The sequence below is a fragment of the Phalacrocorax aristotelis genome, chromosome 13 (assembly GCF_949628215.1).
Source record: "Phalacrocorax aristotelis chromosome 13, bGulAri2.1, whole genome shotgun sequence".
Classification (NCBI taxonomy): Eukaryota; Metazoa; Chordata; class Aves; order Suliformes; family Phalacrocoracidae; genus Phalacrocorax; species Phalacrocorax aristotelis.
Window position 1 is genome coordinate 10,326,285 of NC_134288.1, and position 25,292 is coordinate 10,351,576.

General features: G+C 47.9%; 2 protein-coding genes and 1 long non-coding RNA gene across 15 annotated transcripts in view; 2 read left to right on the forward strand and 1 right to left on the reverse strand.

Moving 5' to 3' along the window:
• Positions 1-5,069, forward strand: part of RTEL1 (regulator of telomere elongation helicase 1) — a 57,252-nt gene extending 52,183 nt beyond the window's left edge. For all 10 annotated transcript variants that reach the window (XR_012663072.1, XR_012663073.1, XM_075109251.1 and 7 more), the window contains one exon: positions 4,110-5,069. Coding sequence is in view for 7 of the 10 variants with exons in the window: in XM_075109246.1 (XP_074965347.1) it covers positions 4,110-4,184 (75 nt within the window). In the remaining 3 variants the exon portion in view is untranslated. The remainder of the gene's footprint in view (positions 1-4,109) is intronic.
• A 3,746-nt stretch (positions 5,070-8,815) lies between these two features.
• Positions 8,816-12,919, reverse strand: LOC142064372 (uncharacterized). Its single transcript, XR_012663074.1, has 2 exons — positions 12,790-12,919; positions 8,816-9,268 (listed from the first exon to the last, which is right to left on the reverse strand). It is a non-coding gene; the product is annotated as an uncharacterized LOC142064372 (long non-coding RNA).
• Positions 12,824-20,503, forward strand: TNFRSF6B (TNF receptor superfamily member 6b). 4 transcript variants are annotated; one of them, XM_075109272.1, is made up of 6 exons: positions 12,824-12,842; positions 13,713-13,789; positions 14,348-14,726; positions 16,991-17,188; positions 19,582-19,832; positions 20,340-20,503. In XM_075109272.1, exons 2-6 carry the CDS (start codon positions 13,748-13,750, stop codon positions 20,415-20,417), a joined length of 948 nt encoding a protein of 315 aa, XP_074965373.1. In that variant the 5' UTR covers positions 12,824-12,842; positions 13,713-13,747; the 3' UTR covers positions 20,418-20,503. The 4 variants fall into 4 exon arrangements, with proteins under 4 accessions (XP_074965373.1, XP_074965372.1, XP_074965376.1 ...); XM_075109271.1 differs by lacking the exon at positions 12,824-12,842 and adding an exon at positions 13,090-13,108; XM_075109275.1 differs by lacking the exon at positions 12,824-12,842 and adding an exon at positions 13,093-13,176 and having other exon boundaries at positions 19,582-20,503.
• The last annotated feature ends 4,789 nt before the right edge of the window (positions 20,504-25,292 follow it).

Consider the following 25,292-nt stretch of genomic DNA (forward strand, 5'->3'; position numbering starts at 1 on the left):
TCCAAAAATATTGGATTATAGGAATATATGTAAGAAAGTACTAGAAAGCCAAAGTGTTTCCTGCTGATTGGGCAGTCAAACCAGTTGCCTTGAACAGGCATTACCACTGAATACTCAATTGTTCCTTTTATGCCAAAGTGTAATGGGGAAGATGATCTGACGGTCAGTGTGCTCCACTTCTGAAAAGACTCTAGGAAAGTCGTGACAAGAATTTTGCCAGCATGTGTTTATGATCTCTGCTGCTTGAGACTTGAGTTGGTTAAGGAACAGAACGAGCTCCCTGGAGAGTTGTTTTTTTTTTTTTTTGTTTAGACAAACATTTATTATCACACTGGGAGATTATGTTATCTCAGACCATAAATTTTTATGTTATGAATGTCTGGGGAAAATCTCTCTCCTTTGCCAGTAAGATGTAACTTGTAATTGTTGTTTTGTCAGCTTAAGAATCCACAAAATTACAACTGGTGTATATTGAGAAATTTTACTGCCATGTTCTGTGTTTTTGTCTTGAAATTACTGGTTCTGGGTGTTTCTCCGTAATCCCCAAGTTAATATGCATTTTCATAGCTCACAGATAAATCAGAGAATTTGCTCATCCTCAGGTTTTTTTAATTACTCCTTTTTCTGGTTGCTCCTCTCTTAGAGTGGGGATTAAAATAGTCTGGTCGACTAGATCGGACTGTATTTCAGATTCAGGTACATCCAGAGGAGGGCAGCAAAGCTGGTGGAAGGGCTGGAAGACACGTCCTATAAGGAGCAGCTGAGGACTTTGGGTTTGTCTGGTTTGGAGAAAGAAGGCTGAGGAGCGACCTTATTCCTCTCCACAGCTTCCCGAGGAGGGGACGTAGAGAGGGAAGTGCTGATCGCTTCTCCCTGGCATCCAGTGGCAGGACGCATGGGAGCGGTTCAAAGCTGTGTCAGGGGAGGTTCAGACTAGATATTAGGAAACATTTATTTACCAAGAGGGTGGTCAAACACTGGAACAGGCTACCTAGGGAGGTGGTCAATGCCCCAGTGCCCTTAATAATATGCTTTAACTTTTGTTCAGTCCTGAAATGGTCAGGCAGTTGGACTAGATGATCATTGTAGGTCCCTTCCACTGAAGCAGAACTGGAACTGTTCTTTCTGTTCTATTCAGATATACAATACAAAGCCATGTTTGAGGAAATGAGTCATTGCCCATGGGTCATTAGTTATTAATGACTTCCATATTTCCACTTACCTGAATAATCTTGCAAGTAACAGTGAAACTTCATCCCACAGTGTACCAGGTGATGGCAGGGGGAGAAAATATCTGTTTTTCTTGGCAAGATGAATCAGAGGTTTGCTTTGTCATAGCACACCACAGCTGTATGAGATGAATAGTCTTATACTTTGTAAAGATCAGGAAAGACAGATACAGTTTGAAGCAAGTAATCAGAACATAATAGCAGGCATACTGAGTCAGAGTAAATGTCTACCCAACCCAGCATTCTGTCTCTGACAGTGGCCATAAAAGGATGGCTAGGAAAGGATAAAGAACGTGGCAGACACATGAGGAATGATTCTTGCACGAAATCTCTCAGCCCCAAAACTATTTGCAGCACAAGAACTCCTTGAACTAAAGGTTGCTTCTGTATATTAAGAAACCTCTGATGCATTTCCATCACATCATCCAATTCCCTTTGAATGCAAATAAACTTGTCATCCATGTCCTACAGTAAGCACTTCCACAGCTTAGCCAAATGTTATGTGAAGAACCATCTCATGTTTTTTTTTGTTGTCACTTTGATCCTGCTTCTTGCTAGTTCAGTTTAATGCCTGGCTTGTTTAAAAAGGACAAATAAAATATTCTTCCAGTTCTCAGGAAAATACATCATGAATATCCTGCCCTTTGTAAGTGCACCTTTGAAGTCTTTCTACATGCACCAACAGTGTGATCCGTTTGCCTCCTCCATAGACAACATAAATCAAAGTCCTCTTCTTTTTTTTTCTTGCTCTGAACAACAAACTTTTGGGTGTGGGGGATGTAAGAAGCATCTTCTCACCAGCTGAGGCCTTTTGCTCTACTGTTCAAGTACCCCTCAAGGCTCAGGACAGCTGACTTTCTGTAGTCTTTGTTATGGAGAACATGAAACTCCATGGTCCTGTCACCTTTTCTTACCTTACTTATGGCACACCTTTCTAGCGATGGATGGTTCTCAATATACAGTAATGTTAGCTTGTTCATGATACAATTCAAGTGTAGTTTGGTTAATGAAAAGTCAAATAGCTTGTAGTTTGGGATATTATTGAGGACTGTTGGCGACACAATTCTCCCAGTGATGAGGCAGAACTGTTCTCTGCTAGTCATGCAGATGAGAAGGAAAAACAGCCTGGTGGAAGATGTACAGGAAGAAGATTATTCCACGTTTCTCTGAAACAAATCCCAGAGGAACCATCTCCTAACATCTCCTAACATTTCTATCCACATTCCCACCCATGTGTTGGTTCATTGTACAGCCAATTGATTCCATTCATGGCAAGAGGTGTGTTTGTGATAGAGGTACCCTTACCAGCAGGAAATGAGCAACCATGTTTGTGTCTCAGCTTAAAGTCTCATCAGATGGCATTGGGCTTTGTCACCACTGAAAGGGCTGGATTTGAAAACTCATCTTTTTACTTCGCTAACAAGTTACTCACGATGTTTCTTCAGCTCAGAAGCACTTTGGTGCATGTTGTCCTATGAGGAAGTGACTAACAGCCTATCGTTCAAAATGCAATGACTTGGTTTTTGTAAATAGTGATATATTTTCCAATTTGTTATTTTACTGAAATAGCTTAGTGGGGAGAGGGGGTGAATAATTTTGGAACATTTTTGAAGCTTTTGGAGAAGCAGACAGAACTCCCTGCAGCTTGGAGGGGTGTTAGAGGGATGAGTGCCAGTGCATGTTGGGTGATTTTCAGTGCATTAGGGGATGCCTTGCAGAGACTGTGCCAATATACGCTGCTTTTGGTTTTAGTTTTCTGTGCAGAGATCTATTGCTGCTTTTCAATGTTTAAATGCATCATTTATTCACTCTTCTTGCAGGTAGTTTAGAGAGACTGAATTATTGTCATTTGGACTATCTGTAACATGGGCAAATAATATAAGATTTCACAATTATATATTATGCTTAAAATTTTCAGAGTTCTTTGACAAATCACTGTCTACTGGGAGGTAAAGTGAGTTTTCCTCTCCCCCTCCACTTATGGTATTTCAATTAATGTTTCTAGAATCAAAGTACTAGTGCCCAAACCTACTTTACAGCCTACATCTTTTGTTACAATGATTAACCTCCATAGTGTAGGGAAGCCTGCACAGTGCCGCTGATGTAGGTAACCATCATTTTAACCCGCTGAGCTGGCAATTTTATCATAAAGGTTAATTTAAAAAAAAAATTTTTACTATCTCACTTTTGAAATTAGCAGAGCATTTTAGTTTTATTAGTAATTTGCAAGATATAAAAAGAACAGTTGGGGTTCATCTGTAGGTCAATTGGCGAAAGACCAGACTTTAAAATTTAAGATTAGTGAAGAAGCCAGCTGAAACCTGGGTGGAGAAACGTTGCCTCGTACCCAGTCTTCTGCTGTTAACCGAGAAAGGTGTGTGGTGGGTATGAAGAAATATATGTACTTGGTTCCCCTGCAAAACTTGTGGTCATGACCACATGTATCACCGATGTCCTGGTAAGCCCAGGAGATCACTTCCTTCTCATCTGTGCGAGAGGAGGCAGGAGTTCAGGGAACTCATCAGCCATCTTACAGGATTTTACTAATAACGAGTACATCTATACTTCACAACAGCTCTTGCAGGCTCTGTATTTCCTCGTTCCTGTATTTTAGCCTTCCAGATATGTCATAGCTGTAATTAATCTGAGATAACTGCTGTAAAGTTGTAGCTACTTCACTGGAAGGCTTGCTTTTTCTTCCTTTTATTACTAGCAGTTAAGTAATTGACTGCACGGTAACACTGCATTTAAAAATAGTCGATACTATCTCTGGGGGACTGTCAAATTACTAGTGTGGCTTATAGTTCATATTGGACAATAACAGACTTGATAGAGAAATTTAATATATTATCTATGTATTTTGTTCATTTATTTATATAGGTGAGGAAGAAGTGCCCAGAGTGTCACAGTGATGTAAAGAAGCAGCGATTAATCCAAGTTTTCTTCTGGTCATAATCTCACCGACAGAAAGGGCAAGTACTTTGTATCAGCAGAAAGCAGTCGCTGCACTCTGGCTTTTGACCTGAATGGAAGCAGGATGAAGGTTCATTTAAATATCTTTGATCCTTGGTTCTGGATTATATGTGTGCCCCAGCACGTATCATTTCTTCCTACAAAGGTGATCAAGTCTGAAAGGTCTCTGTCCTTCACCACTGGCAGGAGACAAAGCAGGATATTGTCTTCTGTTGGAACTAAGAAGGTTAATTTCTTATTTATATTAGCCTGTAAATTCTCCTGTGGCTACGCTTAGGCTGAAATTTTATGTCCTGGAGGCAGCTGTCATTCATGGACCCTTCAGGTAATACCAGATCCTGGAAAAACCCTAGCAATAGTACTACAGCAGAACTGAGCTGGCTAAATAAGGAGGCCGGACAACCCATCCTTACTGCACTGTTTTTCCTGGAAGAAGTGATTCACATCACTTGGTGTTTGGCAGCAACTGCTGTTTCTAATAGCAAGAGATACTAAAAGGATGATTTTTTAAAAACAAATTCCAGTGGTTGGATAGTGAGCAGAAATACTCCCTTGCATCCGCTGTGCACCCTGAAGCCTGACTCTCCATCATACCGGGATTTTTGGAAACATGCTTCTAAGGAGGTTTTATTTCCTGCTCAGTACTGATGTTTCCATTCTGCCTGTGTTATCTGATGTTTGTCTTTTAAGAAGAAAGAGGAACTAATTGATTCAAAAGCTTAAAATAAATCAAGTTAGATGGGTTAAAAAAAAAATCCTTCCACTCTCTGTGAGTAGTGGATATGTGGTTAACCTGAAAAATTTTAACAATTTTAAATCTTCAGTAACTGCTGTAAATTAAACTATAAATAAAACCATTTTGTCTTAGTTGGGTTTTGTTTGATTTTTAAATTTTTTTTACCAGATATAAAAACATTGAGTATTGAGTATTTGCTCTTCCTAGGAAGGGTAGACTAGATGATCCCTGAGGTCCCTTCCAGCCTGTGATTCTGTGAATCTGAGTCCCAATGGCCCAGCGGTAGGAGTAAGTGGAGAGGTTTATACTGTGGGGTTTTTGACACGTGAATATTTTGGTTAACAAAATGAACAAAGGATTGTATTCTCACTTGCTAATTAGTTCTGGGGTTCCTGTGATGACAGAGACACTTCATATAGCATATGTTTTCAGAATTTTCTGGGAGAATATATTCTTAAATAATTTTAGGGGTGTGTTTTTCACTCAGCCTGTAGGTGAATTTCATCCCAATATAATTTTGGAAAGTTTTGTGTTAATAGTTGATAACTCAAAATTGAAAGGTGAGCTGCATTTCAACAAAAAGTTAAAAGGTTCTTATTTCCCCTGGTTATAGAATACAAAACCGGTGTCACTTCAAATCTCATAGTTGCTGGGATATTGGTCCTCACTGAGAAATGTCTCTTTCAGGTGGGAATCCACTTTATAAAGAAACGACCTAGTAGCCTGTGTGATACTGTGCTTCTCGTGTATTAAGATGTCGAATAACATGCTTGTATTCAAGTCGGGGTTCACTGCGGTCAGACTATCTGAAGAACAAGAAATTGCTCTTCTTAAATGGCAGTGAAACAGGAGCTTTCTGTACTTTATTAACCAATAATTAGAAATAATGAGGATTTACATAGGAATTAAGGTAATTTGGAGCTTGCATATATTCTGACGTGTTTAAATCTGTGAATGAGTTTTGCCTTCTATCCATCTATTCAGTGGTTTAGATTCTGAAAACAAGAATAAATAATGCAGAGAAAGCCCTACATATTTGAAATGTAAGTGGGAAAAATTACAGGAAAATGTAAGTATGTGTGTATATATGATGTAAAAATGAACAGAAGAAGATTTGGAGTGATGGTGTCTAGGAGGCAGTAGCATTAAACTCTTGTCCTTCAAAAGGACTCTGAGTTTTGTAGCATGGTGACTGCATTGTATTTAGTGATGGAAAAGTGACATTTTGCTGAATGGAAATCATACCAGAACCATGGAAGACAGCTTTGTTTCCTAAAAACAAAGCAACTCCGTACCTGAAATATACTGGGTTTTATTTGTTGGGCAAGGATTTTTTGTTGAGGTTGCACTTTCACAAGTTGTACCATGAGTGCTCTCTATCATTTGTTCTCTTTTGCTTTTCTTAGCAAGTATAGCAATAACTATTGCATTATGGATGTTTAAAAAAGAAAAACAAAAAAGATTATGCTCTCAGAGGAAAGCAGATCAAGCCAATGCTGATGTTTTGCAGTCAGCCTCTTTGGGGCAATCTGAATCTCCATGTGGGGCAAGGCTTGCAGCTGCTTCCAAGCAGGTCCCTGCAACTTGTTTTGGATGCTTTGAATTCTTGGTGCGTTCTCTCAGCCTGGGCAAACAGTGGAAAGGGAAGGCTAAGAGCTGAGTGAAGGCTGGGAGCTGTGAACAGTAAAATGCTATTCAGCGATAAGACAGTTCAGTGCCTTGTCTACCCTGTGAAGGCCTCTCTGGGGCAAACTGCAGCTTACTCCTTATGCCACTGGAGGGAAACCACAGCACAGCACAGGAGCTTTGAACATCTTCAGAGGGCAAGTGAAATGATGGCTTTGTTCAGGTTTGCCTGATGGAAATAATCTGCTATAGACTGCAAAAATGCTCTAAGATCCAGCAGGACTGAATGAAACAAATGGTATGTGTGATTTGCTGGGGCAAACATTATTACACTTCCCCCCCTCCCCCAACTAGAATAGTTTTCTAGCCGTGCTTTTTCCTTGCAGTTTGAGTTGTTTTACTTCTGGAGACTGTTCCTACTTGGGAATGCTCCATTGTTACTGAGGCAGGGCAGGGGGACTAAAATTATCTAAAGTCTTGGTATCTTGGTGCCTTCAAGAGATTCACATGTTCCTTCTGTTACTCTTCAGCAGTTAGATCATCTTGCTAAAGAGATTTACTGTTACATGCCTTCACTAGCTGAACCCACCCTGACAAGCTCTGAAACGCTTCAATGTCCTGCTCAGTGAATCTGCTGTTTGCAGATGGCATCAATTTGGAATCGGTCTGGTTTGTTGCTGCTTTCTGGTGTAGTGGGGATTGGTTCCCCGCCATCAGCATCTCTCGGGCAGGACAGATGGATGCTAATGTGTACTGGTGATGGGAGAGCACCCAGCCTCCAGGAGGTTGTCCTGTCTGCGGCTTATCTGCTCATCGCTTAGTTTTAGTTTTAATTACAAACAGAAGTTAACGATTCTGTCATTCCTGACCTATCTTGGAGAGGTTTGCTGAAAGTTATGCCCATCAATTAGAAAAAACAAAAGCAAAAGAAGAAAACCCAAGCTGCTGCACACCTGACCAGTGATGAGCAATCAGACTTTTATGTGGTGTTGTCCTTCACCAGGTTTTACTGTAAACCCAAAGGAACTCTTCCTGTGGGAGAACACAATTCTGAACTTGACGGTAGGTCTCAGGGCCTCTACCCTTGCAGATCACTTGGCGTCACTAAACAGCAGCCCCGTTACCTGTTAGGAGAGTGTTTATGCTGGGGCTTCCAAGGAACCTTTCCCTGGCTTATGGCAGATGCCCAGCAGCAATGTCATCTGGTCTGCGATCAGACCTCTAGCCCTTCCCATTCCCAGCTCTCCAACCCCTGCCCAGTAGCTCAGCGCTGTGTGGACCGCACAGTTCCCTGTGGCAGGTTGCTCAAGAATCACTTCTCACAAAGGACGGTGCGCATGCATTTCCATGCCCCATCTTCCAAAGTTCAGAGGCCTGCGTGTCACTGAGCCTTTTGTGACGTCAGTATGGTCCTCCTAAATGTGTTTAGAGTGCTGCTTCCTCCCTCCCCTGCCCCAGGAACAAAACTGCTTCCAATGAAACCTTGAAGAAGAGGTTCTCCAGGAACCAGCTGTCAGGATGTGCTGCAGATAGTGATCTCTTGTCATCTTGAAACTAGTTGAATTTACAAGAAGGAGAGACAGATATAATACACGTTTTATGAAGACCAGAAAGTGAAAACAAGAATTGTTTCAGAAAAATCTATGTTGTTGTAAGAGGTTAAAGGAACTGACCTAAACTACTGAGTGTTCAGGAGAAGGAAATCAATCATGGACGCTCCTTGCTGATTTTGGGAAGCAAATGACACATGAGTTGCAGATCATGAACGAAGTTGATATCAATCTCTCTTTATTGCCCCTGCCTTGCAGTGCTATGTCTATACCTGGAACACTGTCTCAGTTTTTAGTGGTGTGTCATTGAAAAACTTTTCCCACTGTTTTTCCCAAATAAAGCTGAAAGGACTCGGGAAAGAGACCAGAAATAACAAAGCAACTGTTTCATCAGGAAAGAAATGAATTGTGGCTTTGCTTAGAGAAGTAGCTGCTGACAGAGAGTGAGGAATTTCTTTGCTTTTCATATTTTTCTCTGAATATTAGTGAGAAACCTGATTTTGCAAGAGTAGTTTCGAAAAGCATTGCTGGTGGACACCCTGGAGCTCTCAGAAGTGTGACATGATGCCCTGTGTGGGGAAGTGAAATCAGAACCATGAGAATATGATGCTGAATTCTTTTTCTAAGCTACCTCCGCAGACCAGAAAGTCAGCCGTGAGTTGAGATGTTGCTTTCCAGCAATCAGGCAGTCACCCCATAAACCCATTCTGGGAGGTTTATTGGGCAAGTAAAAGAACAGACAGAAAAGGGTTAATCGAAGGTTGTTGTTCTACCAGCCTCTTATCTCCCTAAAAGGTAGAGGTTGCCTGGGGAAGCCCTTTCTGTCCCATTGACGTGGTATTTCACTCTCTAAATATTAATCCGACAAAGTTTTGTTATAATTCAGAACAAAATTGATGATGCTACATTGCGCGGCATGGCGAGGACCTGCGTACTTGGAGTTCCTTGGTGGATCGCATCCGTCCCAGCAGTTTTATCGTGAGTCAGAAACAGGGACTGTCATGAGGTGCCATCCAGGACGTGCCACCTACGTTCGCTTCGTACATCTTGTGGGTTCCCCCATCCGTTAACAGTGTAAGCAGGTGTCCTTAGCAGCCAGCACGGGAGCAGGTGTTAATGTGGTTTCGTGGTTTTCTTTCAACTGAAGCAGAATGCTGAGGGAGACAGGGAAGAAGTGAAGCCGTTCAGATTACTTTGAGTAATCCTTTTACAAATGTCACAGGATGACTGTTCATCACTTCAACCGACGCACAAGTTTGCAAAAGGCTAGATGACCTGATTTCTGTTGCAGCTTCTTGGAAAAGTCTGGATGTGTCAGCAAGAGACCTCATAACAGGCTAAAGAAACACGTGAAATCCATGGTAGGCAAACTGAGATCAGCTTTCTGCCTACCAGCAAATGAAATGTGCTGGTGTCACACTCGGGCTGCTCTGAAATGCCAGGCTGTCCTCGGATGGCGTGAGCCTCGGGCAAAAGGGGTCTCGCTTAAACTCTCCAGCCAGGTAAGCTGCGGTGCAGGGCTTTGTGCATGATTCAAATGAGTGGCAAGTTTTGCCCAAAAGAAATATCTGTGAAAGGATGTGCCAAAGTCCCAGGGGAGTGTTGGAGAGTAACTGATAGGTTTAATCACTGAGATGATGCATACTGACAAAGCAAAGCCCCGGTAGCTATTGGCTAAGGGATTATGTCAAAAGGTGTTACAAATCATCAGGATTACTTTGAGGAGCTATAAGTGATTGAGATAAACCAGCAGTAGAATTACAATCCATTTTATAGTGGCGTGTGAAAATCAGCCCATCGCCTGTTCTGTGCAGAACACAAATAAACGCAGCCCAGGCTGTGCCCTGCACTTATTCAGCAGCGCTCTCAGACCAAAACATGGAGCCCCTTTGATTCCAGCTAGAGTCAGAGTTTTTTTCTTTTACTATGATGGGTAGAAACTGATCTTACTGGAAGGGGCTTTGGATTCCTTTTGATCATCGGGGATGACTTCTCCTTCTGGGTAGCAGAAAATTGGGTTTGATTTTCTTTGTTTGTAAATTATTTGTAAATCTCTTTGTAGGTCTGATCTTTAACAGCATTAAGAATAAGGCCCAAGAGATTCCCCTTCTTCAGATCCAGCGGCTGAAAGCTGGAGGGGAGAGGCTCGTTCTGGTGTTGCAGAAGGCAAATGCTCAAATGTTAATTCTCTGTAATGACATGCAAAATTATTTGGCTGCTGGCTCCAGAGGGAAAAAACCTCCACATCATCTCACCTCCTCACTACGGCTCCTTTCTATTTCCAGAGACTTTGCATTTGCTTTTTGAGTGCATGATCTGGTTTTGACTATTCACGAATGCCTGTTCATAGAGTCTCTTTGAGAATGAGGTGCTGCCACCCCCTTGGGGGTTGCTGGAGGATGAGGGGAGGCTGTTAGGGACAAGCTCTCTGTTCTCCCTTCCCCAACCACAAGTGCCCATGCTCTAGCTATAGCACACATTACTTTTCAAGATACCTCGTAGATAGTGTCTGGCTATAAAAAAGGTGTTCGTGCCTGGGCTGTGTAGGTGGAATAATACCAACACAATAGATGTGACTATGCATGTGTGAACAAGTGTGAAAAGAATATTTGGGAACGCTGAGCATTGAGAGACGAGGACTTAAGGAGCCCAGTTCTTGCAAAGGAGAAAGGTACTACTATATAGGATTGCAGTTCAGACCCGCAGCTCAGCCATATGTGTAACAACTCTAAAAAACATAAAGAACACCACTCATTGGGCTGTTGGGCCACCTAAGGCAAATCAGAGTACAAAATTTTCTAAACTGAATTCTTCTGCGATTCTATATTTGGTGTTTGACACTCAGTGGCCAGAGCTACCCGATAGAGCAGAGGACATATATGGGAATGGGAGATGCTTAACTGAAATACAAATTGTGACAGCTGCCAGAAAAGCCTCTTTAGAGGATGTCGGGCTGGCTTATAAAAACAGCCCATATTGTCTTCGTCATAAGTCTTCAGAGCAGACAGAAAAGCCTGACCTGAGAGCAGCGAGGCTGTAAACATCAATTCCACAGAAAATGACTTGTGGGAGGATATTCTAGGCCCTTCAGTGTCTCTACATGGCGATGCTTGAGAAGTTGTACATACCAAGCAAGTCTGTTTATGGACTGGCTACTGTTTCAGACTGGTGTCTTACCCACGTCTGTTATGAGCAAGCAAGGCTTTGCTGGCTGGTGGCTGCTATTCCCATTTTACCTTGAGAGATGGGGCGGGTGGCGTTGCTCTACCAAAAAACAACTGTTTTCCGTCCTAGTTGCAAGCCTGCTGTTCAACATGCCAAGCCAGGGATGGCAGAGCCCTGCCTGAGGCAAGGTGGGGGCTGGGGTCCCGGGAGCCACGGGCTCTGCTGGTAGGAGAGGCTCTGAGGAGTTTGTGACCAGGAACCAGTGGGGTTTGTGTGACAGACAGCGGCAGCAGCCCAGCGTGCAGACCACAGGGCTCCCTTGCCCTTTTCACAGATTAGCAGGGGTGACATTAACAGGTGTAGTACAAAACCCATCAGATTTCTCAGCAGAGTGCTCTGTGCATTAGGATGTGACTTGTGTGTAGGTGTGTTTTCTTCTCTTCCATTGACAAGAAAGTTTAAAAACAGGAAAAAAAGCTAAACTTTTTGCTCAGCTAGCTATTTGGAATGAGTTGCAGCTTCCCCCTTCTCTGTCTTGTGGCACCATTCCTGATAGGAGAGCCGGTGTCTGGGAGGAAATGAAAAGGCAGGTTTTCAGGTACAAAGTATACTGTGCTCTTCACAGGCTTGGTAAGAGCTCTCCTGCTTTTACACCAAAAAGTAGGTAAATTCTGTGCTTTTCCTCCTCTCACCTATGCTTGGGGTACAGCGGCACCAGAGCAGGTGCAGCTGGAGTGTGGGGATGGAGAACTCTCCAGCATGTGCCTTCCTAGCACACAAAGCGCTTGGCAGGCATGCCCTGGGGTTTTCTTGCCTTCAGCGGGAATCTGCTGAGATGGGGGGGGAGGCCAAAGTACGAGTCTGATGTATTTAAGCAGGGGCAGCACAGAGCGAGCAGGCACCGGCAAAAGCACGCCTGCGTGGCTCTGCCAAGCGCTGCACCCATAAGGGTCAGCGCAGTTTCCACTGAGATCCTTGGTATCCAACACTTATGGCGAAGTGTCACCTATTTTAGATGCCAACCTCCTCAGCTGCTGGCTGTTGTTATCCCACAAAAACGTACTCGAAGTGTTTTAGTGTTACAGTTGGAGTCAGAGTGTCAACCTCAGCGCTCCTGAAGGGAGAAAGTTGAAGCTCTGAGCCAGCCTCCAGAATACATTGCCTAACCACCGAAACACTGCTAGAACAGCGCAGGGTTAGTGCCCTCCTGGTGCGCGAGAGGTGGGACGGGGTCTCCCGCTGGGGTCCCTGGGCAGAGCGGGGGGCTGCTCATATTCTCAGCTGGAACAGCCCCACGGGGCTGGTGGGGCTGCTTACAGCCACCGCGTGCAACAGCACATCTGGGCTGTGTTTGGGGGTTAAACTGTGCCCCCAACAGCCAGAGACAAATGCTGTTACTGGAAAGTTATTTAGCATTTACATCCAGGAACAGCGTGTCCTCAGGGGAATTTCCCTGCCTTTCCCCAGCGAAAAATAATAACTTAAAAAACCACTAAAATCCTCAACATACCTCTGTAATACCTGCGGCTGTGTGAGTCCCGCCTGCCTCCTTGATCCGCGCAGGTAAATACACTCTATAGCCCTGAGAGCTCCACTTCTCGTACGCAAAAGCGAAACGGGAGCGAAAGCGGCGTTCAGGCAACAGGGAGCGCCGGGCTGCGGGGACGGACCGGGAAGCGGAGCCGGTGCCCGCCGCGGCAGGAGCCCGGGAGGGGCGAGGGGGCCGGGCGGGCCGGGATGCCGCCGGCCGCTTGCGCAAGAGGGGTCTTTCCCATGGGCTGGGGCTATAAAGGTGCTGCCCGCCGAGGGGAGCGGCGCGGCGCGGCGCGGTAAGGGCCGGGGAACGCGGGGCGGGAGCGCAGCCGAGCCGCTCCGGGGCACGGCACGGCACGGCACGGCACGGCACGGCATGGCATGGGAGGGCACGGCACGGGATGGCATGGCATGGCATGGCATGGGAGGGCAGCCGGTCCCAGGGGATGGGGAGGGGAGCAGAGCGGAGGGAAGCCTCGGCTGCTCCTCTGCCACCTCACCTCCTTCTGCTCCCTCCTTGGCCACAGCCGCTGCCGTGGGTCCCACCTGCTCCTGGGCTGGGGGTCACTTTCCTCCTCTGAGTGCTTATGCATGTCAGGGTGATGAGCATGTCAGGAGCACAGTCGCAGCCTTCCACCAGTGAGCAGGTTCCCTGCTGCATCATAAGACTCTGCTTCTGGTCCTGGGCTGGGGAGAGCTGGCATCTTCCTTGGAGGAAGGGCTGTTAGAAAAGCAGACAAGAAAACTCAGCCTTTCACAACAGTCCTTACTCACCTCTCTCGTTTTCTGCTTTAAAGCTGGATGGCTAGATTGGCGCTGCTGCTACAGAGAGGAGCTCCAACACAGCTGCTGTCCTCAGAGTCAGCCCCAGCCTCTAAGGAACCCTCTATGTCTCCCCAGGTTTCTGATCACAGCACTCGGAGGCCCTTGGTGCTATGCTATCCTGCCACATGCCGAATTTAAGGTGTCCATCCAAGGTAACGTACCATCTGCTCTTAAGGTTGGGCATGCATGCTTTGAGAAGGAGAGGGGAGATAAACAAGACTCTGAGATTCTCCAGTCCTGTACTGGGTATCTGGGTTTCCAAAAAAGTTTCAAGTCCCTGTGGAGCACGCTTGTATTTGCTAGTTTAGAAATCTTCCCTTCTGCTTCTTGATCTGCAAAGGTCTTACCCCAAATGCTGGGGAACCGATGGGGTAAAAAGGGAAGAAGAATGTGCTGGAGCTGCTTTTAGTTCTGAAAGAGGGAAACGGGGTTGTGAAGGCACCACAAAATGGGTTTCAGCAACATAGTTTGAGAAGGATGCTTTGTCACCTGGGATGGCAAGCACAGGGCGATAGGACAGCACGTGGCAGGCAGTGGCTGGTCCCCTGTACCATCCTTGCTTTGCTGCTGGGGCTGGGGAGAGCAGGAGGTGGGAGAATAATTTCTTGCATATACAACAGCAACGAATTCTGTAAGGCAGCAGCCATGTTTGCTGCTTCTGCCTCTGTGAGAGGATGAGTGAAGGGCTCTTTGCACTCTCTTTGCTGTAGTGGCTCTTTGCCCCCCTCCTCCTTTTCATGGCTGAGCTCGGCTGCAGTGCCCCACCCACTTACCAATGGAAAGATGCTGTGACGAACAAGAAGCTTACCTGCCAGCAGTGTCCGCCAGGGACCTTCGTGGCACAGCACTGCACCAGCGACAGACAGACAGTGTGCGCACCCTGCCCAGATTTGCACTACACACAGTACTGGAACTACCTGGAGAAGTGCCGCTACTGTAATGTCATCTGCGAGGAGAAGCAGGTGGAGGTGCAGCTGTGCAATTCCACCCACAACCGCGTCTGCCAGTGCCAGGACGGCTACTACTCGGAGATGGAGTTCTGCATCAAGCACTCCGAGTGTCCGCCAGGCTCTGGTGTAGAGAAACTAGGTAAGTTCCCTAGCCAGGCAGCTGTGGCAGTGGTGTGCATGTTTGCATGGCTCTTGTCATCCTGAAATATCTGCTGGAGCTAAAAATCAAGGAGAAATACAGGGACTGATGCTTGCCTGTAGCCTGACCTCCTCCCTTTTTGCTCACCAGTGCAGTGCTGTCCTTGCTGGTGTATGAAAATGCTCCTTGCCCCTTCTCCAAGGAGTTGTTTGTTTGGTTTTTTTCCCCCACTTTCACTTTGAAAACCTCTGAAATCCCCCAGCACCATGCTTAGATGGGCCGTGGCAATCGTGGTTGCCTGCTTCGCCTGCTGCGACAGGCAGAGCCGGGCTGTGATTCCCCTGTCCCTGGAGCAGCAGCTCGTCCTGACAGGGCTCTTGGCAGGTGGAAAGGTACAAGTGGCTCCTGCTCCTCTGTCAGCTCCCTCCTCCTTGCAGGCAGGTAGCCAGGGAATGGGGAATGCTAATTATCTGGACTGCAAAGGACTGCTAATGATGCAAGGGCTGGGCTGGTGATGGATTGTAGCTCTGGGGCTGGGTTTTGCGGTTTGTATTGAGTAATTTGGAGAGGGTGTATTCAAAACATGAAATGGATACATGGACAGGATCCAAAATAATAAAATCAGCCTTGTTCTGATTCACATCTGGGGGAGATTCATGAGTCTGAGACTCTGTCCCCTGGCGAGATGCAAGTCACAAGAGATTTTAGAGGGTTTATTTTTCCATTGTTTCCCCAGCAAAAATTGCCTGGTCCCTTAGTTGCCCCCATTTGTATGTGTGCTTACTTTCTAAAAATACAAGTTTCCTATGAATGGATTTCCCTCTCACTCTCCCCTGAATCACCAAGGACAGGGCCCTGTCTGGAAACCACAGCTGGGTATAATAAAACATTGTGGGCAGCATCAGCAAAACCAGCGTTATCTTGCTTCATGCTTTGAAGTGTGGAGGCTTTTGAAGTCCTCCCATGTGTAGCACAGATGAGCACCAGGCTCCCAGGCCAGAGGAGAAAGAGCTGTTGCCTTCAGCTGATGCTTATGGTTCAGGCTTGGGGTTTAAATTTTCTATAGGACATGACTGTTAGAAAATGCAGTAATGCAACAAAAGGCGAACTATGTCTCCAAGCAATGCAGGGAAGGCTTTTGAAATTAAACAACAAATTTGGCTGGAGCGTTGGTGGTAGGTCTGAGGAGCCATGGGAGCAAGCATTTGAGGAGAAGCTAACTTTTTGTTATTATTATCTACTTTTTACAAATGGCTTGTTGTGTGGAGAATGATAGCACCCCAGCCCAGACACCTGAACGTCACAGCAAGGACTGAGCACCCAGCGTGGGTGGGCAGAGCCTTGGGGCTGCGAGTGCTTGTGTCTGGATGGGGATGATGTGGACCCTGTGACTGTGAGCGGTGGCTGCGGGGCTGTGAGCAGACCTCGCTGGCTTTCGGGTTGGATGGGCACTGTGATCTGTGTGCGGTTCCTCTGGGGACACTGGGTGTTTTTGGATTTCCCATTTGCAAATACTGGCTCAGGTGTTGGGGTCATCAGCTGGGCCTGCTAGGATTTATTCTGGTAAAGCCAAAGTGATGGACCCAAATGGGTTGCAACAAGGTAGAAACCTTGTTCTTAAGCAGATGTATGAAGAGGAGATAAAAGGGGGGGTGAAATTTTCTCCTGTCAGGTCCATTCCCTCCTCTCCCAAGGAACGTGCAAGGCACCCTGGTGCAATCGCACCTGTGTGGCGCCATCCCTGTGAAACAGAGGTGGGTCTGGCCCAGAGCCCGGGTGGGAAACTGCAGCACTGCAGAAGCGAGCAGAGCTTTTACCTTGTCAGCAACTTTTACTTTCGCTTGGCCAGGAGCCTCCTGACTCTGCTGTGAATCAAAGGGCTGGTTTGGCATTCAGCTTAGCCATCGTCCCAGCTGGTGTCACCTACCCAGGATGTAGCCCTTTTCAGTAGCAGATGGGACCTCCTCTTGTATCTGGAGGCTGGTGACAACTTATCAGAATGTTCAAAATGTTTTCGACTGGGAGATGACTGGGCAAAGCGTTGCTGTTTGCCCTACAAGTGGATGCATGCTTCCCAGGGGAGCTGCGGGCAGTGATCATTTCCAAAACGTCACCCTTGTGCACAAACAGTGTCTGGCACTCTTTGCTCTGCCAGCATTGGCCTCAGCTCCTGCCCCTGCTCCCTTGCCGGCTCGTCACCGCAGAGGAGCGTGGCTGGGGAGGAGAAGGCTGACGGTGCCCTTGCCTCCCCTCCCTGTGCGCAGGTACCCCCTTCGAGAACACCCAGTGCCGCCCCTGCCCCCCCGGCTTCTTCTCTTCCTCCAACTCCAGCACCAAGCGGTGCCAGCCGCACCAGGACTGCAAGCAGCAGGGGAAGGTGACCAACGTGAAGGGCAACCAGTACCACGACACCCTCTGCACCTCCTGCAAACCTGGGAGAAGCAACAGCACGCAGGGACCAGGTAAGCCACTGCTCTGTGGGCGGAGAGGGGGATGCCGGGACCACAATGCTGCCAGGGCAAGAGCAAACTTTCTGGTGACTTTTTTCCTACTTAGATGCAAAATTAGGTGAAACAGCTTGTACAAGTGTGGAGTGATCCATAACTAATAATAATTATGGATAAAATATAGACTGTGTGCCTGCTTCCCCTTCAAAGTTCAGTCATGTAGGGCAGGGACAGGGTACAGAGCTAAAGCTCTTACCAGGGACTGGGATAACAGGGGATGCCAGGACAGAGGACAATTTCAGCAGCCATTTGGCTGTAACTAAAACTTGCAGTGACAACTGATGGTTGGCGGTCATGTAAACAGACGCGGTGTGAAGTGCTGTGCCACCCTGGCGTGCCTCCAGCTCTCATTTCTCCTGGCCTTTCAGCTTGTTTTCCAGGAAGCTTTTATTGCAGCCACAACTTGGTCTCATGCAGGTTGAATGGAGCAGAGTCCAAGGTACATTAGAGCTGAGCATAGGGTGGATTTTTACCTGTTAGGTCAAAATAGAGACATGGTGTGAACTGCGTACCATGATAGTGCAAACATACTGCTGAGCCTCAGTGGAGGCTGAAGGTTGGGCAGGAGCTGACAGTGAGCACAGATCATAGAATCATAGAATGCCAGGTTGGAAAGGACCTCCAGGGTCATCTGGCCCACCTTTCCTGGCAAAAGCACAGGGTAAAGGAGCAGGGGAGAGTGATGGGCTGGCTCCAGGGGTGCTTTGTAACATGCACCCCAACAAGTTATGGGATGAGAATGGGCCTGAAAACCATCTCAAGAGCCTGATGTCAGTTTTGGTGAGGCAGGCAGCTGTTTCTAACCACCCTCTCTACCCTGAGCATCCAGCCAAGATACACGGGGACAAATTCAGTGCAATTGATCTGGGTGCTAGTGAACCTGCACCCTTGGACTTCACATCCTGAAAACTTCCAGTGCTGGGGACTCAGCTGCATCCCTGGGGAGGTTGTCCCAGTGATTGACTCTTCTCACTGTCAAAAAAATTAATTTCTTCCATCAAGATGAAGTTTGAGCTTCAATACGAGCTTCTCCTCCGTGGTGATGCAGCAAGGAGGCTGTTCCCCCCAGCAGCATGTGAGAGGAGCTCTTGCCTTTCCATCCTCTCCTGGCACAGCCAACAAAGGGCACTTCTCCTTATGAAGCCTGACTCACACCATGAGCTCCTTGCCAGAAATGTGATTCCACCAGAGAGAGGAGATAGAAAGCTCTGTCATCAGCAGAATGCGGTCCCGGGGAAGGGGGGCAGTCAGGTGAGAGCAGCATCACCAGCACGTGTGTTGCCGCTCGTTAGTCAATGGCAACCCACAGCCAGACCAGCCATTCAGCTATTTTTAGAGCGAGAGGAGGCCTGTCAGCAATGGGAGCCGAGGGATATTTTTAACTCTGGTTCATGGTGATTTCACTCGGGAGGCGCGCAGGCACCTGCCTTCCTCCCTGCTGCAGTAGCAATTGCAGGAACAATTCAGTATAAACCCCAAATTTGCAGGAGAGGCAGAATCTGGGCAAGGGAGCCTGACCCACCCCGCTATAACCAGTGAAACCATTCCCAGCTTACAAACAAGCACAAAACTGGGCTTGATTGAGTAATTGTTTGGCCTTGATCTCTTGAAAATTCTTTGTGATTTAATTCCTTGTGCTGGATGCGCTCCTGCAGTGCTTTAACCAGCTGGGGCAGGGTCTGTCCAAAAGCTCTGATCTGGGCTGTGCTTGGGGCTTGTCCTCTCCTGAGATGTAAAATCTGCATGATAAAACAGAAACTCACAGAAAAAATAGTGTGTGAAAACAGTTACTGCGATTACTTCTGGTTTTCTGTAGTTTCCCTCTTCCCCTACTTCCCAGCAGGGAGGAGCCTGGAAAAGGTACATTTACTTTTTTTTAAATTACAGGAACTTTTACATGTTGTTTTCTAACTGCCCTGTAAAGGACGGGCTGCTGCTGAGAAATCCAGGCTGCAGTAATGGCTGGACCCAGCCCTCCAGGGCAGTTAGCTGGCCGAGATGAGCCTTGGCCAGTTAATGATGCTGTATTTGGTGCTTTCCTCCATGTTCTTCCTTCCAGTCTCACTTTTCCCACTTGAAAAATGCTTACTCTGACCTGCTGGTTCCACTGCACACCTGCTGGCAGCGCGAGCCGGCTGCCCTCCCTCTTCCCGCTTGATTTAGGCGAAGGATGAGCCCACTGCAAGCTCAGAGCCCCATCCAGCCTGACCTTGAACATTTCCAGGGGTGGGGCATCTGCCACCTCTCTGGGCAGATGTCCCATGGAGAGGCTCGGTAGGGCTGTGACTTACCCTCCTGGTGTCCCATGTTACCCTCCCTTTAACCTCCGGGCGGTCTTGTCTCACCAGCTCCAGGAGACGATGACTGTGAGCAAGCCGTGATAGACTTTGTGGCATACCAGAACATCCCTATCAAAAAGGTGAAGCGCCTGCAGCAAATCCTGGAGCGCTCACCTAGGAAGCCAGCGCTGGACACCAAGGCACTCATCCAGGAGAAGTTCAGGGCTTTCCTCACCCACCTGAAAGAGGTGCGCTCCGAGGTCACCAAGGACCTGCTGAACGCGCTGCAAGATGCGAAGCTGCACTCTGTCAAGGAGAAGGTCCGCAAGCGTTTCCTCCTGTACTGAGAACACGAACTGAACTTTTTGGGTGGTTTTGGGGGTTTTTTGTGGGTTTTTTTTTTTTTTTTTTTCTTCTGTGGCTTCATTAATTTATTAAGCATTCCAAACCTAACTTGAAGTACAGTGTATTGACGAATGATGGGTCAGGGTTGAAGCGTGCAGTGGCAGCTGCCATGGGTCTTCCTCTGCATGTGGCTGCATTGTTGCCTCCGGGATGGGATGCTGTGAGCAACAGCATCCCTGTGCCAGCAGCTGGTGCAGCTCCTGGCTGATTTTCCAGCCCTCAGCAAGGGACAATATTTTATCAGAAGAGAAACATGCAGCCAGGGTAATTTTTTCTGGGGAAGAACCCCGCTCCCCCTTTTAGGCAACTGTCTGGCTTTGTTTTAAACTGTGTGATTTTGTTTCAGTTGGTTTTATTTTGTTGTTGTTATTTAACAGTATTTCCCACAGAGGATTCACTTGCATTTATTTGTCGTGCTTTAGTTCGGAGAAAGGCGTTTACTGCTGAGACAGACACTGGGTGAGGGATGTCCCTGGAGTCACTGGTACAGCCACCTTTAAATTAATTTCTAAACTACCTGTTTTTATACCATATGTGAGAAATGTTTTCTAAAGAAAGAAATCAAAGAAGTTATTTTGTTATATGATTCTCTGTCACCAGAGTCCTTTCCTAGTCTCATTTGGAGGAGCGAGGTGGTGTTGCGAGTCCCAGACCATCAGCTTCTGACTCCGCTTACCCTTGCCCACTTGTTACATGTGCTTCACCCCGTAATCACACGACACCAGCCATCCGCACGACACAACAGCCCACCGAAACCAGCCCCCATGGGTCACGGCAAGGCTGAATGGGAGCAGGATGTAGCTTCTCTGCATTGGGATTTGTTGCGGGTGCAGCCAGGGTGAAGGTCACCTCTCTTGGGTCAACCCAACCATGTCCCCCTGAGCTCCAGGTCTGTCCCCAGACCTGACCAGATGGTGCAGCAAATGAAGAGGCACTTAGCCAAGAGCCATGCCTTGGGGCCCTTGTGCTGACTGAAGGCGGGGGTTTTTCAAGCCTTGCAGATGTCACTTAGGGAAGTCAAGAAGGGTGACCCTCTCAGGCATTTTCCAGCCTGTGGCAATGATGACAGAGCCTACATTTTTTTCTGCCTTGAATGAGTTTGGCCTTTTAATAGATCTTTTTTAGCTGAGTCGTTGCCAGGAATAGTTTGTGGTTCAAAAGAGGAATATTTTCCCTCAGCTGTAAAAGCACTCTGAAACATGTGCTATGTGGAAGTGCCCCCACACTTCCCCCGTGCGAGGAAGGCTGACATAACTGAGAACAAGAGGGGATTTTAACCTCCCCTTGCTGCCCACATACACGTCCCAGGCTCTTCCTGCTGCAGTGACAAGTTGTTCATCCATGTCAGGCTGAATGAATGGGGCTGATCCTGGGGGCAGCACTTGCCTTTTCGCTGCTCCAGAGCTCCAGAGTCCCTGGACATCTGCTTGCCTGGCTGTGCAGACTTGCAGCTGGGGATCCCAGGCTTGCAATTATCTCACACTGTTTTTGGGCTCTGGGGATGAAGCAGTTCAGTGAACCTGACATTGCCTTGGGTCAGTTCAGCCAGGGACAAAGAGAAGCAGATGGCGGAAAAGCAGCAGAGGGGACCCCTCACTCACACCTCTGCACTGAGCCAGGGCTGATCCTGGCAATCCCCTCACAGCTTTGTCAAGCCTGGCCTTGAAATCCTACAATAATAAACAGATAACCACAGACTGGGCAGTGATCCCCTGCTTCTCCCAGCACACATCCTCTTAGCTGGGCCTGCCCTGGCCTGGAGAAGAGCCCAGGAAACATCTTTTCTGCTGAATGTCAGTGCAGATGAGGGGTCGTTTGGTTTTTTTGTGTTGTTTTGCTGTTTTTATTTGACATCACCTGTGCTCTGTCCTGGACGTCAGTCTGCACAGATCCTTTGTCCATTCAGATAAAGCAAATGCAGTAGCTGCTTTTATAGGCTTGCTCCCACCAGGGGTTTGCAGGAGTTTATGTCCCACGCCCATGTGTAGGTGTGAGGGTGAGGAGAGCCACCTGGCTTCTTCCCATCCCCCTGTGAAGTGACGCCTTGCTGAGCCCCTGTGGCCCTCCAAGCATGGGCTGACCATGTCTGACCCGTCCTTGGAGGGGAGACGATGGCTGTCTGCCACCCGTGTGCCATGCCAGACTGCAGTGGGGGCCACAGACCTCAGCTCGCTGGAACAGGAGAGGATGGTTAAATACCTGGGGATCGCCCAGCCTGTGTCGGATGAGCTCTGCACTGCCAGGCTCCCCCAGCTGTCGGCCAGCACAACCAGGACAGAGGGTCAGGGGAAGGCAGGTGATGCCCTCCATCATCTGGCAGCTCCCCAGCTCAGTGCCACCAGTGTGACTTGATCTTCCAGGATGTCTCGTGAGCACCCACGTGTTGTTATCTTGCTCTGCCGAGGTGGTTTTCACCTGACGGTGGCTTGGTGTGTGTTTAGGTGCTGGTGTCTTACAATCCAGCGCAGGCAGGTTGGAGCATCCCTTTGGGAGCTTTCCAGGCAGGTGAGGTTTTGGGCACCTGTGCCTTTTGCAGGCTGTTTATAGGCAGTGCTAGACCCCCAGGTTTCCTTGCTGCTGTAGTCTGCAGTCTCCCCCCGACCAGGGTCCCCTCATGCTCAGTTAGTTGGAATTTGTGCAGAGCAAAGTTACTCCTTACATGGGCTCACAGATAATGTGACAGCAGGGGATCTTTCTGGTAAATATTGACCTTTAAAACAGCATCCAAACACCCCAGCACGAGTCCTGCTTGGTTTCCAGGAAATGCACTTTGCTGGAAAAGCCTGCATGAGCACTGTGCGGTGCTGGCCCCAGCTCTCCCCGCCAGCCTCCCTGGCTCCACTCCCACTCCCTCGCAGCCAGACCACGGCAGGCAGTCACAGACCAACCTCAGACTTATCATAAATTTAATTGGTTGAAAAGGTGAAATAACATGAGAGAATTAAAAACCCCTTTTGGTTTCCACTGAAGTTTCCAAAGCCCAGAGAGAGAAGAGGAACAGTTGGCAGTGTGACTGCTTGCCTTATACGCCCTGGCTAAGGACAAGTACATGGTAACATTTACATGTGGATGCCCCTCTCTCCTGGGAATGACTCAGGTATTTTGTACACAGAAGGTATTTTCCCAAATGCTATGGCCCAAAGGCCAAGGCCAGGCTATTCTCTGAGTCGGGCTTCCCTATCACCCTATGCTGTTAAACAGTTAAAAGAGGAAACCCCCGCCACAAAACCACTAGTTTATTTAAACTGCTGAGGTACGGCCGTGTGTTAGATCTGTGCCATGGGCAGACTCCGACAGCTCTCACTGCAGCCAGGTGTGGCAATGACTCAGGGCAGCAGCAGCTCCTCAAACCCACGAAACTGCCGTTGGCAGGAGCCGACTTCCTCAGCACGAGAGCGGTTCGGACACGTTACACTTCAACGTAACGAGAATACCGTGTGTGCTGGCTCAGTGCTGGAGGGTGTGAAACAAGTTAGGTAACCCTAGGTAAGGTTTACCCCTAGGTAAGGAGTCAGTGGGAGTTTTTCTCGTGAGGTCATGTGTAGCTGGTTCATGCCTCAATGTCACAAACAAGAAGAGCCGGGATTGCTAGAGGAAACCAAGGGGGGGATTTTTCAAGGTGTGCAGAGGGACGCAGTGGGGACACGACAGCACAGACTCATAATCCTGCTTATCAAAAGAGACTCCAGACACCCCTGCCCCTGGGTTTACAACCTAGTCACAAGACAGGTGAATGCACCATTCTGCCTGCAGGTTTCCCCACATTTTTGTTTTGCCAGAGGTGCTTCTTTGCCCCCGCCCCTGCCCTCTCATGGCAGCCGGCAGTAAGGGGTGGGCTGAGCCCTCCAGGCACTGGTGGGAGAGGACTTGGGGAGTGCTAACACACAACAAACTTGTTTGAATTCACCCATCACTATTCCAAAAGGGTGCCCATTTTGTCTTCTTTTGAAGCATGCATCTTTTTTTCTCCTGATTGCAGGTTTTTTTCTTCTGATTGTAATCCCCTGTGTTGCATGCCCAGGCTTTCCCTGCTGAGACTCATCTCTTGCTGCTGCACGTTATTTCTGCAGCGACCCAATGATGAGACCAAGCTCCTTCGGTGCCAGTGCTGCCAGTGGAGAGTGCCGGCCGTGCCAGGGAAGCAGAAGCGAGACTGAGGAAGTCGGTCGTGTCCAAGAGCAGGAGGAGAGAGATAGCTGAAGCGCGCAGAGCAAACCAACCGTGCGCAGTTCAGGGTTGCCTGAACTGGGGTGCCAAAGGATGTGACCTGAGAGAGGACCCTTGACACAGGCGGGGAAACGGGTGACGGAAATGCTCAGGACAAAGCCTTTGCCATGAAGCCCACCTGGTATCGCAGCACTGGTTTTCATTTACACCTCTATTATTTTCCAGTCCTCCTTTGCTGCAGGTCTTTGCATGTGTTTCTGTGGAGACTCTATCTAAGCTGCCCATGGCTTTCAGGAGGTGAAGTCTCAAAACAAGCAGGGGAAGGAGAAGCTGCATTCCTGTTTCTTACAGAAAATGGTTGCTGAGGTGCAACTGACCTGCTCCACATCACCGGCGAGTGTGCTGGCTGCACCAGGGCATCGAGTTCGGCCTACTCTGCCTGTGGCATGTCTCCTCTTGCAGCGCCCAGAGGCCCATGCCTGGGCTCAGGTGCCACCAGCCTCAGACACACACACTTGTGGGACAAGGGAGGTGCTTTTCCCCCATGGGGTCTCACCCCTCATTCCCCTACCGCCATTTCCTCCCCTCCTCAGTTTGTAATTTCTGTTCCCTTCTGTGATCAAGGAGCTTCCTGAGAGTGGGATGTTTCAAAGAGAAAACAAGAGGACGCACAGCTGACATGACCCGTTCCCAACCTGGGCTGGTCGGATACAGGGGAACCGAAAGGTCAGGACCGTGGCGGGCTGCCGTCGGCTCGGCACACCAGGTGAGGAGATGGACCAAATGCTCTTGGGCTAAGCGTGGCTCATAGCCATTGATCTCCACCTGGCCAGAGCTAGATGAAACTCTGCCTCCTAATCATTCTTCCTCATATTTCTTTTAATGAAATGAGAATTTTTTCCTTGTGTCAACAAAAACCAGAATTTGACTGATAAATCCTTTCAATGAAAATGTAAAGACCTTAATGAAAGACATTAGTGAAAAGAAAACAGTTTGGTTTGCTGATATCACACCTCTTAAAGAAGCTCAAACACTTTGGCAGCCTGATGACCCTACAAGTGTTGCTGAAGGGTCCCCACTTCAGAGCCATGTCTGGCCTTGGGGCGCAGTGAGGGATGGGGACTCGCTCCCCCCGCCCCTTCCCCCGCTGCCCAGCTACCCACGTTGGTCCCCAAAGGCCTTTTAAAGGCCCCTTGTAAAATGCAATG

Coding starts and splice junctions, on each gene's coding strand:
- TNFRSF6B (XM_075109272.1), top strand. CDS start 13,748: ATGCTATCCTGCCACATGCCGAATTTAAGGTGTCCATCCAAG. Junction 13,790..14,347: donor ATTTAAGGTGTCCATCCAAG/GTAACGTACCAT, acceptor TCTTTGCTGTAG/TGGCTCTTTGCCCCCCTCCT. Junction 19,833..20,339: donor TGCACTCTGTCAAGGAGAAG/GTCCGCAAGCGT, acceptor GTCGTGCTTTAG/TTCGGAGAAAGGCGTTTACT.